General features: G+C 32.3%; 1 protein-coding gene across 4 annotated transcripts in view; it reads left to right on the top strand.

Moving 5' to 3' along the window:
- The window catches only part of LOC127968344 (echinoderm microtubule-associated protein-like 6), a 63,696-nt gene that overhangs the window by 15,563 nt on the left and 34,668 nt on the right, over window positions 1–13,465 (top strand). For all 4 annotated transcript variants that reach the window (XM_052569495.1, XM_052569494.1, XM_052569493.1 and 1 more), the window contains 16 exons: window positions 822–890; window positions 1,246–1,431; window positions 1,637–1,772; window positions 4,347–4,548; window positions 5,577–5,714; window positions 5,794–6,050; window positions 7,216–7,425; window positions 7,503–7,670; window positions 9,145–9,251; window positions 9,466–9,566; window positions 10,996–11,182; window positions 11,340–11,445; window positions 12,355–12,448; window positions 12,535–12,635; window positions 12,964–13,166; window positions 13,271–13,382. In XM_052569495.1, the coding sequence (XP_052425455.1) occupies window positions 822–890; window positions 1,246–1,431; window positions 1,637–1,772; window positions 4,347–4,548; window positions 5,577–5,714; window positions 5,794–6,050; window positions 7,216–7,425; window positions 7,503–7,670; window positions 9,145–9,251; window positions 9,466–9,566; window positions 10,996–11,182; window positions 11,340–11,445; window positions 12,355–12,448; window positions 12,535–12,635; window positions 12,964–13,166; window positions 13,271–13,382 (2,377 nt within the window). The remainder of the gene's footprint in view (window positions 1–821; window positions 891–1,245; window positions 1,432–1,636; window positions 1,773–4,346; window positions 4,549–5,576; window positions 5,715–5,793; window positions 6,051–7,215; window positions 7,426–7,502; window positions 7,671–9,144; window positions 9,252–9,465; window positions 9,567–10,995; window positions 11,183–11,339; window positions 11,446–12,354; window positions 12,449–12,534; window positions 12,636–12,963; window positions 13,167–13,270; window positions 13,383–13,465) is intronic.

Raw genomic sequence — 13,465 nt, 5'->3', positions numbered from 1 at the left:
AGATGCTTAATGCATTGTTCTTTTTTTTTTTTTTTTATATAAATTGCTGAATTTTTAGCTAACTAGCAAGCATTATTATAATTAGACAGCCCTGGATCTTGAAAAAAAATAATAATAATAATAATTTGCAAAAAATAGCAGAAGAAAAATTCATTTTATTTCAGCTAGTGATGTAATAATATAACTAAAACTTAAATTAAATCAATAAAAACAAAACGCAGACAAAGTCATTACAAAATTCAAATGAAAGTGGAAAATATAAAAATAAAAATAAAATGTAATTAAAAATTCTTATTCTTTTTCAAAATATTAAATCAAAATACTAGTATCCCAATTATACTATATATTACACAGCTGAGTTGCCTAATTTGATGATGCTGAGTTCAAAAATACCAATGAAAACTTTACAGCATGCAGTTTTTCCTGCTTTTTAAAAAAGTATATGTGTCTGCTTTAATGCATTTATCAAAATAACGAAAGCAAAAAAATTATAATCATTTAACTAACAATCTGCAAAAATCAGGATCATGCATAAAATAATATCTTCAGAATCATTCAATAATATCTTCAAGACAATAATGTCTTCAGAATCAGTGAAAATTGAGCAAATCATTGTGAGGTGGATCAGATTCAGATAAGAATCAGAGCTTTGTGGTGTTTTTCTGCTGATTAAGGGATAATACGAGAATTCTTCAGTATTGGAAACATGATTCAGATATTTGCATTAAAATCGTTTGCATTGTGTGTAATTTTAGAGACTTCTGCTTGATTCGGTGTAATCAGTTTTGGCGTGATGGAAGATGTTGGCATGTTTATTTCAGATCTTTGATATTTCCTGGGACCCGTTTCTGCCGCACAGACTGGTGAGCTGCGGAGTCAAGCACATTAAAGTGAGTCGAACCCCTGAGACAAAGTTCACTCGAACCCGCTCTCGGAAACAAATAAATGAGGCATAACACGCCGTAATTTATTCCTCCTTTCCTGTCTTGTTTTCATCTTTACTGCAAATGCAATGCTTTTTGACAGACTTGAGAAATGCATTAACATACTGAACAAAGACAGAAGAATATCATTTAAAGCCAAAAATCAAATTCTGTCTGATTTAGTCAAACCTGTATGTCTTTCCATTTACTAAAAGTGAACGCACCGATGCCAAGCTCTAAAAATAAAGCAATGCATGCACAATATTTTAAGATTTAATGCATGAGCAACTGAAATATGAGTTGATTTTCTCTTTTGTCATAGTTTTGGACTTTATGTGGAAATGCATTGACACCAAAACGAGGGATTTTCGGAAAGACGGGGGACCTGCAAACCATCCTCTGCTTGGCGACGGCAAAAGATGAAGTGACGTATTCTGGAGCTCTTAATGGAGACATTTACGTTTGGAAGGGACTCAACCTGACGAGGACGATACAGGCGGCGCATGGAGTGAGTGAAGCTCATCACACTTCCTACACCATCACTCCCACCACATACACATCAGCTGTGCGCTATAGCATCTCCGTTAAAGGACTTTCACTGAAGTTACAGTGCAATGCATGCCATTTATGATCAGATATTCAATGCATTGTCCATCTGTGTCATGCATCTGTGACTATAGCATGAACTGCTGTGCATGCGTTTGTAAACTCAGGCAGGGATCTTCAGCATGCATTCATGTGAGGAAGGCTTCGCCACTGGTGGACGGGACGGATGTGTGAGGCTGTGGGACGTGGACTTCAAACCCATCACCAAGATTGACCTCCGGGAGGCAGAACAGGGTTATAAAGGTAAAACATTACAGCCGGCTTTAAAGGGATAAAAAAATGTTTTAGAAAATAGTTTAGTGTACTAGTTTAAACACAATCTTTCATCGTGAACACATGGCCTAATCTGACCAAGTATGAATTGGTGGGACTTTGTTTTGTTTTTTTCAAATCATTAAGGCAGTACTGTTATAAAAGAAAAACATGTTTTTTTATAGTTTAATTAAATTGTAATAATCAAAAATTATGTGTGATCAACCGAATTCATGAAGCTTTAACAATTCAATAATTCATCTTTTAACAATGACATTTCATTTTTTTTTTTTTTTTATCTTTTTTGAATTCCCCTATTAATGGTTTTGTTCAATTTCAATAATCAAAAAGGATTAATAAAACTTTAACAATTGAGTAATTCATTAAATTGTGAAATGTTTAATTATTTCCTAAAATTCTTCTTTTGATGTTTTGAGTGTTCTGGATTTTGTGTTTTATGACTTAATAAACACAAATGAATAAAAATCTATGATAAAAAAAAAAAACTTGCATCATAAAACTTTGATAATAATTCAATCTTTTACAATTTTAGCAAATGAAATGTGAACTAACAGAAATGTTTTTGAACCCTTACAGAGGATTATGAGTTAAATTAAAACCTGGACTAAAAATGGTGTTGTTAAACTGTATTATTGCTATTCATTAAACCGAATCACATGTTAAACCACATGTTTCTTTTGACGTGTGCTAGTGAAGACCTCTATCTGAACATTAAGTGTACATTTCACCTTAATGATTTAAAACTGACCAAATTCCATGACATTCCGTGTTTAACAGTAGATTCTATTTCTGTGACTGGATTCTGGGTTTTAGTTGGTGTAAATAATAATAATAGTGCATATACTGTATAATAATGAACCATAAAAGCTTGCACCATTATTGGCCATTTTTCAAAAGGAAATAGCTCTGCATTTATCGTTTGACTTCTTATGGAGTATATAAGGAATTGTGTTAGCATCTTATATCACACGAGGGACAGACAGTGTGTTCAGCAGATGTAAGTCTTGTAGTAATGAAGCTGTCAGCACTTTCACAGCAGAAGACTGTAACAAACGAACACATCAGATCAGATCTGCTCAGTCTGAAACCGAAATCTCAGCAGATTTAACAAACTGCTGGAAAGAAAAGACAGAAAACATCTCGGTGGCTTTTGCAGAGTGTCTTCTTGCTGAAGTCTCCTGCTTCTCAGACATCTCTCGTGAGAAAATAACCCGAGTACTCAGAAGAGATCTCAGAAGTGTCTCGAACTGGTCAGATTTGCAAAAGATCTTAATATGAACCCACACATTTCTCATCAGATGATCTCTCTTATAGCTCTTTATGAAACGTTTGACTCATTTGGATCAGAGTTCATCAAATGGGTTTGTTGGTTTGATATTTTTCTGGTCTGTCCAATTGAGACTCCCGTATTACACTTTTTTGACTTGTTCTGCTTTAAAGGTTCATTTTTGAGACTACACAGTCAGTTAATGAGCCAGTTACCTTCTGTCCTGCGTAAAACAGCAGCTTATGACAGCTGACGAGTCTGAGGCTTTTCATTATCTATTTTACACAGCTATTTTTTGTGTTTATACTTATTATTCCATACAATTTTAAGTTACTGGTTAATTTTTTATGTCCCTTGTTACCAATTTTTTTTTTCTGCTAAGTAACAGTATTATTCATATACTTTTATTGGTTTTATTAGTAATTTTGAATAATCTTTAGCTCATGTTTGTTATGTGCATTTGTCTTTTTAATATGCGTGTATATAATATATACATATTAATATAATTTTTGATATTTATCTTCAAATCAGTTTTAGAAGTTTACTTTAAGTATTTAGTTCTATATTTAGTTGTTTTATTTTTTCATCTAGTATTTATATATTTAATGTCATATTTATCTAATATTTATATGTATATATTTATATTTAATATTTTTTTTCAGCTTAATTTCAATGAACCTTTTAATAGGCATGGCTTTATTTATTTGTTTGTGTATATATATATATATATATATATATATATATATATAATTATTATTATTTTTTTTATCTATTTCCAGCTTCAGTTCTTTCTATATTTCAGTTTCTGGGGTTTTCGTTTTAAAAAATGATAGCAGCATTGCTTTGTTATGTAATAATTAGTTTGATGCAGAAAATGCATAAGTTAAAATGCATAAAAAATTTGAAAACAAATGATAATTTAAAGTTATATATAGAATTTCTAAAAAAAAAAAAAAATATATATATATATATATATATATATATATTTTTTTTTTTTTTTTTTTTTTAGATATATATTTTTATATTTATTTATTTATTTATTTAATGCAGCCCAGCAGATCCAGATGAAACAATGTTTCAATCAACTTTTGCTTGTTTTTACAAACTGAGTGACACGTTTATGGTAATATTAAATGTTTAAACTAGTTCAAGATATCTGCACATCTTCCCGTTAAAGTGTAGACCTCATACAATTTTGTAAAATTCCCAGTATTTGCTGGTGACCAGAGCTGCTTGGATCTTTACTTTGATGACCCTGAAGGACTCTTTCTCTCCAGGTCTGTCCATCCGCAGCGTGTGTTGGAGGGCTGACCGGATCCTGGCAGGGACTCAGGACAGCGAGATCTTCGAGGTGATGGTTAGAGACCGAGATAAACCGCTGCTGATCATGCAGGGTCACTCAGAGGGGGAGCTCTGGGCCCTCGCCCTGCATCCCAAACAACCGCTGGCCGTCACCGGAAGCGACGATCGATCCGTACGGTCAGTCCTCTCCAGCTATTGACATCAGTTCACACAGTAGACATTAGAAATGGAGCAAGACGGGTGGAAACAGGATGTTAGGTTTTCCAGAATTGCTAGGCAATAAACTTTGCTGTATTGAGATTGCAATAAAATGTGTGTCGATAACAATGATAAGCTCTATAACACACATGATGCTCGTAGTGGCTGCATCTCAATTTATGAGACATGAATTTATGAGTCACTACAAGCAGCTTTACACGGTTTAATCTGAGAAAAAATACCAGCAAATTCAATCTGAAATTGAAATCCATATCACAACAAACTGTCGAAATTAATTCTGGTTAAACATTATCAAAATACAGTATCATTCTAGACTAAAATGCCATTCTTAAATAATCATAATATTTGTATTTTTAAAGAATATCATACCACTATTTTTCTTCCTTTTTTTTGGTTTAAATAGTTCTGTTGTTCAGCATCTTATTTACCTAACAAACAAATAAGTATTCCCAAAGTATTAATAAAAATATTTTTTAGTTTTTAGGAATATTTTATTTCCTCCATATTTGAATTTTACTGTTTTTATCAGTTTTATTAATTCATTTTATTTGACTCGATTTGTCATTATACATTTGCGATACATTATTAAATAAAAAAAATTAAATACATGCATTTAACTTTCATCCAAAGCGACTTACAGTGCATTCAGGCTAACATTTTGTACCTAACGTGTTCCCTGGGAATCGAACCCACAACCTTTTGCGCTGCTAATGCATTACTCCACCACTGAACCACAGGAACACATTATAATCTATAAATACAGAAAAAATTTAATACATAAAAATAAAATGGATGTATTGGGCCTTAATTAAAGTTCATTCTCAAGGTCTAACAAACATGTGGACTGAATTTCCCTTACCATTCAGAGTAAATTAATATTGTGTTAAATATCGATATCGTATAATATGGGGAAAATATATTTTTAGAGATTAAACACACAATACAGACATAAACATAGACGCATTTTAATTTTCCTGCATGTTTAGACTGTGGAGTTTGTCCGAGCACACGCTGATCGCTCGCTGTAACATGGAAGAAGCCGTTCGCAGCGTTTCCTTCAACAACGACGGATCCCAGCTGGCTCTCGGCATGAAGGACGGCTCCTTCACTGTTCTGCGTGTCAGGTAATTCAATTCAGATCCCCTTCACTTCATCATTTCAGCTTCATTGTTCACAAACTCAGAGCTTGTCTGGTTTTCGAAGGGACATGACGGAGGTGGTCCACATCAAGGACAGGAAGGAGGTCATTCACGAGCTCAAGTTCTCACCCGATGGCTCTTATTTGGCCGTGGGCTCTAACGACGGGTTTGTGGACATCTACGCTGTGGCCCAACGCTATAAGAAAGTGGGAGAGTGCAACAAGTCCACCTGCTTTATTACACACCTGGACTGGTCCGTGGACAGCCGCTTCCTGCAGACCAACGACGGAGCTGGAGAACGCTTCTTCTACAGGATGCCAAGTGAGAATAGTTTTTCATTTATAACTAATGTGGAAAAATTATTGACACTTTACGATATGTATACATCTAAAGATATATTTTCTTGCGTGAAGATGCATGATAAAATACTAAATTCCAGTTAATTATGTGACACGAAAACCTGTTTGGAAACAGTCAATATCAGTCATTACAATTTCAGAAGTCAGTACACATTAAATTTTTTAATCTTTATTCAAATATTAATTTTTATAAATTACTAGGGTATTTGCATATAAATTAATTTATATGAAATTAATTCATATAATAATTAAGAATTAATGTGAAAGTCATGAAATCTTTAATTTCAAAAGTCAGTATACAATGGGTTTTTTTATGCAAAAATGTATAATTATTTAAATGACAGAATTAATTATTTTTAATAATTACAAATTAATAAAAAAGTCATGAAAGACAATTTTAAAATTCTGAATTAAAAAAAAAATAATTATCATTTTTTAAAAGTCATGAAAACTTTCTTCAAAGTGACACTGGTGAAGAAAAAAATAATGGAAATTCACAAATCTTCTACAAAAATTAATGAAAGTCATAAAAAAACTTCATGAGAATTAAACTTATTTTTTTATTTAAATTTTTAATTAAATATGTGTTGTTAAAGTTTTAAATATTTATGCATTTAATATTTATGCAAATATTTGTGCATGCTCTGGATTTCACAGTTAAAAAATAAAAAAATTGTGATTTCCAAACTTCTTAAATGTTGTTGCTGGTTTTCACCATCATAAAAACTATTTTAAAAATGTCAAAGTCATTAAAAACCTTCTCAAAGGTGGTCACTGGTAAAAAAAAAAAAAAAAAAAAAAAGGTTTTAAAAATGTGTTAATAATTAATGCAAAACCATGAAAATTAATAGCACTCTAGGATTCATTTAAATTTGTAAAGTTTTAAATATTTCAGATTGTGAAATCACTCTGTAGAGGAAATATGTCCTTCAAGCAAATTAGCAATATGACATCAGTTCAAATTCCTGTTTTAAAACATTTTTGAATTATTTTGGACATTAAAAAGACATTCTATATGTCTTTGTCCAGCAAACAAAAATCCTGCAAGGTCATGAAACCCTGAATTACATACTGCATTGTAAAGTATTTATCATGCTTATAATTGTCCTGTTGTTCTGTGTCTATAGCCGGTAAATTCCTGCCGAAGGAGGAAGCCAAAGGAATCCATTGGATGACGTGGACCTGTGTTCTCGGACCGGAGGTCAACGGAATCTGGCCTAAATATTCCAATATGAACGACATCAATTCTGTGGATGCAAACTACAGCAGTGCAGTGCTGGTGACGGGGGACGACTTCGGCCTCGTCAAACTCCTACGATTCCCTTGTCTTAAAAAAGGTCAGCTCGGTTATCCAGATATCTGCGTGATCCGTGCTGAATAAACCAGTGTGTGCTAACAAATGCGATTCTTTCAGCTGCCAAATTCAAGAAATACATCGGCCATTCTGCCCATGTGACCAATGTGCGCTGGTCACATGACCTGCAGTGGGTTCTGAGCACAGGTGGAGCCGATCACTCCGTCTTCCAGTGGAGGTTTCTGCCGGAGGGAGTCATGAATGGAGTTCTGGAGCCACTGCTGCAAGGTGAATAGAAGTTATTTCAGTTCATTATGGGACATGAAAACCTGTTCGGAAACAGTTGGCATTCATGCATTATTAAAAAAAATAAATAAAAAGGTTTTTGCATAATGATGCATATGGAATTGTTAGGGAATTTTCTAATTGTGATTTTCAGACCTGGAAAAGTTTTATAAAAACCTTCTCAAAGGTGTCGTTGTCAAAAAAAAAAAAAGGTCAGTATTTATGCATATAATTTTTTATGGATTATTGTTGCATAAATGCACCAATATTTACTGCATTATTTATAATTAATGTATAAAATAACATAATATATTTAAATTCAATTAATATATTAATATAATGTTATAAATACTGAGTATAGATAATATAAAATAATATTAATAATAATAAAAACTCTATACATACCGATACATACAGCCTTATGCATAATAATTTTAAGACAAAAAAATCTAAATAAAATACTTGCATGTCATGTGACCACAAACCAACATCAACCAATTATGAACTTGTGAATGTGCATTAAATTTATTGAAATATTAAGTTTAAAAAATATATTTTTTACGTCAAAAGGATTCAGCTGAGAAAAACGTTTGTGAACCCCTGAATAAAAATTGTTATAGTGTTTAATGTTTGTTTTTTTGTTTGTTTTTTTTATAGTGGAAAAAAAAAGGTTTTCACAAATAATGATGCATATGGAATTGTCAGGGAATTTTTAAAACTGTGATTTTCAGACCTGGAAAAGTTATAAAAACCTTCTCAAAGGTGTCGTTGTCAAAAAAAAAGTGTTGGAAATTAATTTATAGTAAATGGTAAAGTGTGATGAGCTTTATGGTTTAAATTTCAGTATTAATGCAAATATTTTATGAATTTGTATTTTTGTAAAAAAAAAATCTTGACGTTTGAAAATTAAGAACTAAAAAAATAAAGTAAAATGATTAAAATAAAATGATTATATACTAAGATTTTTTTTCTTTTACAGGATAATTATAATTTCCAATAGTAATGTTTATAATGTTATTTTTATGATTGTTAAAACAATTAATAATAATAAAATGTAATATAAAAAATAATGCATAATATAATAATATATTTAAATGTAATTAATATAATATAATAATATAATGTAATAAATACTGAGTATAATTAATTTATTATAATAATAATAATAATAATAAAAGCTCTATACATAACAATACATGCATTCTTATGTATAATAACTTAAAGATTAAAAATATTCAATATTTTATCTGTTTGCTTGCATGTCATGTGACCACAAACCAACATCAACCAATCATGAACTTGTGAATGTGTCATAAAATTATTAGAAATATTAAGTCAAAAAATTAGTGTAAGTAAATATTTTTTTTTAACTTTTAAAGGATTCAGCTGAATAAAAATGGGTGTAGTGTTTTTAATTGTACATTTTATTTTGCGTTTGGACTGAAATGTATAAATTGGAGAGTTTTCTGGTTCACAGAGAGCTACGCCGACTCTAACAGCGGTGATTCTGACTCGGACCTCTCCGACGTTCCCGAGCTGGACTCAGACATCGAACAGGAAGCCCAGATCAACTACGAGCGTCAGGCAAGAGACACTTAAACCCCAACCAAACCCCAACCGAGAGGGTCATGTGTCGAGTGTTTTATGTAACAGTCGTGCTCGGCTGCTTTCTTCCTCTTCCTCTCATTATTTTCACAGCTGATTGGCCGGCTGCTGTTGCCCTTTTAGCTTTTTCTGAATCTCTGAATGTGTCTGGAGTGGATTTGTCCCTGTAACTCTTCTCCCAAACACCCCTCAGGTGTATAAAGAAGATCTTCCTCAGCTCAAGAAGAAACTGGCTGGATCTCTGAAGAGACAGAAAGCTCCGGACGAGGGGCTGCGCCTGCAGTTTGTACACGGGTAAATATATACAGTTATAAGATTTAGATTTATACATTAGAATATTTGTTCACATTTTTCAAGTATAATGTGTAATTATATATGAAGACTTATTAGGCTTCTACAAAAACATCACTGGAATTTTTTTTTTTTTTTTTTTTTTTTTGCCATTTAAAGGGAAATTATTGAAACTAAACAGAAGCCTGATAAAAATGTTCATTGTAAAGAAAAAGTTTTAAAATGTAAAATAAACACAGCAATGTAGTCTAATGCATCTAATGCTTATTATATATTTAAATACAGTACAGACCAAAAGTTTGGAAACATTACTATTTTTAATGTTTTTGAAAGAAGTTTCTTCTTTTATTTGATCAAAAATACAGAAAAAAACAGTCATACTGTGATATATTATTACAATTTAAAATAATTGTTTTTAAATGTATTATACTTTAAATTATCATTTATTTTTGTGATGCAAAGCTGAATTTTTAGGATCATTATCACATGATCCTTTAGAAATCATTCTAATATGATGATTCAATACTTTTTTAGGATACTTTGATGAATATGAATATATTTGATTTTTTTTATGAAATCAATACTTTTATTCAGCAAGGATGTGTTAAATTGATAAAAAGTGTTGGTAAAGAAAATATATTTTTAGAATATATATTATTGGAATTTTTTATTTATTTTTAATAAATGCAGTTCTTTTGAACCTTTTATTGATCAAATATATTAGACAGCAGAACTGTTTCCAACACTCATAATAAATCAGAATATTAGAATGATTTCTAAATGATCATGTGATCGACTGATGTTACATGTGACACTGAAGGCTGGAGGAATGATGCTGAAAATTCAGCTTTGCATCACAAGAATAAATTTTAAAAAAAAAATATATTCAAATAGAAAACTATTATTTTAAATTGTAATAATATTTCACAATATTACTGTTTTTTTCTGTATTTCTGATCAAATAAATGCAGGCTTGATGAGCAGAAGAAACTTCTTTCAAAAACATTAAAAATAGTAATGTTTCCAACCTTTGGTCTGTACTGTATATTTAAAACCACATCTTCGAAAACCAGCTCAAAAACATAATGATTTAAATAAAACAAAAGTTAAAACATAATATAAAATTATAAAAACATAAAGTTAAAATGAATGTTAAATTTTAATTTAAAATCTATTAACTTCATGTATTTCAGAGCTCTATCATTTTTATTTTTTGTGTGTATTCTGACGAAATCCATCTTCAGACTTTTATTTTGTAACATTTTTTACACCGTTTTTATATGTAAACGGTTATACTGTATATAACTTTAATGCAAAGCATGTGAGAGAGTTGAGTTAGAGCTGAAGCATTTTGTTGGAATCAGATGCTTCTCTCTGCTGACTCCTGCGCTGTGTGTGTGTGTGTGTGTGTGTGTGTTTGTGTGTGTCTCAGGTACAGGGGCTGTGACTGCAGGAATAATCTGTTCTACACTCAGGCCGGGGAGGTGGTGTATCATGTGGCTGCTGTGGCGGTGGTGTATAACAGACAGCAGCACACACAGCGCTTCTACCTCGGACACGACGATGATATCCTGAGCCTCACTGTGCATCCGCTCAAAGATTACGTGGCCACCGGACAGGTCAGAGATTTCAAACCAGATCGGATCAGATTTGAGTTTCTATCAGACATGTCTTTGAGCTGTCAGTATGCACAGACTCATTTCAGATCGGTTGGTGATGATTTTATGGAGTGTGTGTTTTCTGTGAGGCGTGGACTGATGTGTGTGTGTGTGTCAGGTGGGTCGAGATCCAGCCATCCATGTGTGGGACATCCAGACTCTCAAGTGTTTATCTCTGCTGAAGGGTCAACATCAGCGCGGGGTTTGTGCTCTGGAGTTCACAGGTCAGAACGCCACATCATTTACATGCAACGCAGCAATAAAATGCATCTCTTGTAATGTTTATTTTTTTAATTCTAATTGTATTTTGGAACTTTTGAAATGCAATAGATTACACACAAACACACACACACACTGGGTGTGTGTGTGTGTGTGTGTGTACAAAATTGTTTTAATTTGAAATGGTTTATAAATAATACTAAAACAAACAAAAAAAACGTAGAAATCTATCTAGACATAAAAATGTAAACTAATAAACAATGTCAAAATGCACATCAAAATTGTTCAACTTTAACTAAAATTAAACGAAAACAAAAAATATAAAAATATAAACTTATCTGAAGTACTAAATATAAAATATTAACTATAATAGTAATAAGTTTAATTTATAAAACTTACATTTCACCAGGATAAAATGTATATGTAACTTTTAAATACAATAAATTCTATATATATATATAACTTTTATATTAATTAGTTGACAAAGACACATTCCTTATTTTAATTGAACTCAAATGGACTAAAATAAATAAACATAAAATAATAAAAACTAAATACACATATTAGAAATTTAAATAATAAAAAAAGAATTCACAACAAAATATCTAAACTTAAAAATTATAATGAAAATAGAAAAATAAAATAGAAAATAAAAATGAATTCAAAATATAAAATATTAACCATAATAATTTCTCCATACTAAAATAAAAATTTTACATTGAAATCAGCTGAGAAACTGGAGATTTGAGTTAAAATTAATGTTATTATGTTATGTTATTTTTAAACTGAGTTTGCAAATTACTTTAATAATTACATTGAAGGATTAAATATTCTGACAAAATTTTTCTACCATTTACAGCTGCTTAAAGTATTTATTTGCTTCACAATCCGTTATTTCTCTTTCTCACATCCAGCGGATGGCAAGAGTTTAGTGTCCGTGGGAATCGACGAAGATCACTCCATAGTCATCTGGGACTGGAAAAAAGGCGAAAAACTGGCCAAATCCAGGTAAAACCAAACCTTTTCAAATGGTGAAGAGTGTGTGCAGCGAGCCCAGTCGCTCACGAAGACATCTTTCTCTCTCTTTAACACAGAGGACATAAAGATAAGATCTTTGTGGTGAAAGGAAACCCGTTCCGCATGGACAAACTCCTGACGGTGGGATTGAAACACATCAAGTTCTGGCTGCACACAGGTGAGATTCATCAGTTTTAGAGAGTCTTGCACCCTGTTTTCAGCTTAGGATGTGTGCAGACAGTGTTTTTACTGAAATATCTGAAGCATAAGCTCTCACGAGAACATGACTGTGAGGAGAATCTGCCACATCACATCGAAGCATCATAAGCTGATGTGACTGTTTCGCCAACTTTACCATCAGCACGCCGTATTTTACCAATTAAATGTGAGCAAGAGCTTTAAAAAAAGAGCTCAGGGAGTCAAAACCAAATGCTCCAGTACCTGAATTACTCTTTGCATGCTTTTCCTCTGGATTAATTCAAACGCATGTTTATTTCTCACTCCAGGAGGAGGTTTAACTTTTAAAAGAGGCATTTTCGGGAATCTGGCTCGGCATGAGACCATGATGTCCGCTTGCTATGGACGCTCGGAGGATCTGGTGTTTTCTGGTGCGACGACGGGTGACGTGTACATCTGGAAAGACACGACGCTCATGAAGAGCATCAAAGCTCACGACGGGCCTGTGTTTGCCATGTGCTCTCTGGATAAGGTGAGCTGGTTTAAGCACAGGTTCATGGCGTCCTGCTTAGAAATGCAGAGTAACAGTAGGACAGATGTATTTCTTAGCTGTTAATGGTGTGTTGTGACCTGAAGGGTTTTGTGACGGGGGGTAAAGATGGAGTTGTGGAGCTGTGGGACGACATGTTCGAGAGATGTCTGAAGACGTACGCCATCAAGAGGGCGGCGCTCTCGCCTTCATCTAAGGGTGATTCGATTTTTATATTTTTATAATTAAATAAATTGACTTTATTTAGTTTCAGTAATTTTTGAAGAGTTTATGCAGATAAC

The sequence above is a fragment of the Carassius gibelio genome, chromosome B11 (genome assembly GCF_023724105.1).
Source record: "Carassius gibelio isolate Cgi1373 ecotype wild population from Czech Republic chromosome B11, carGib1.2-hapl.c, whole genome shotgun sequence".
Taxonomy (NCBI): Eukaryota; Metazoa; Chordata; class Actinopteri; order Cypriniformes; family Cyprinidae; genus Carassius; species Carassius gibelio.
This window is presented reverse-complemented; position numbering and strand designations above follow the sequence as displayed.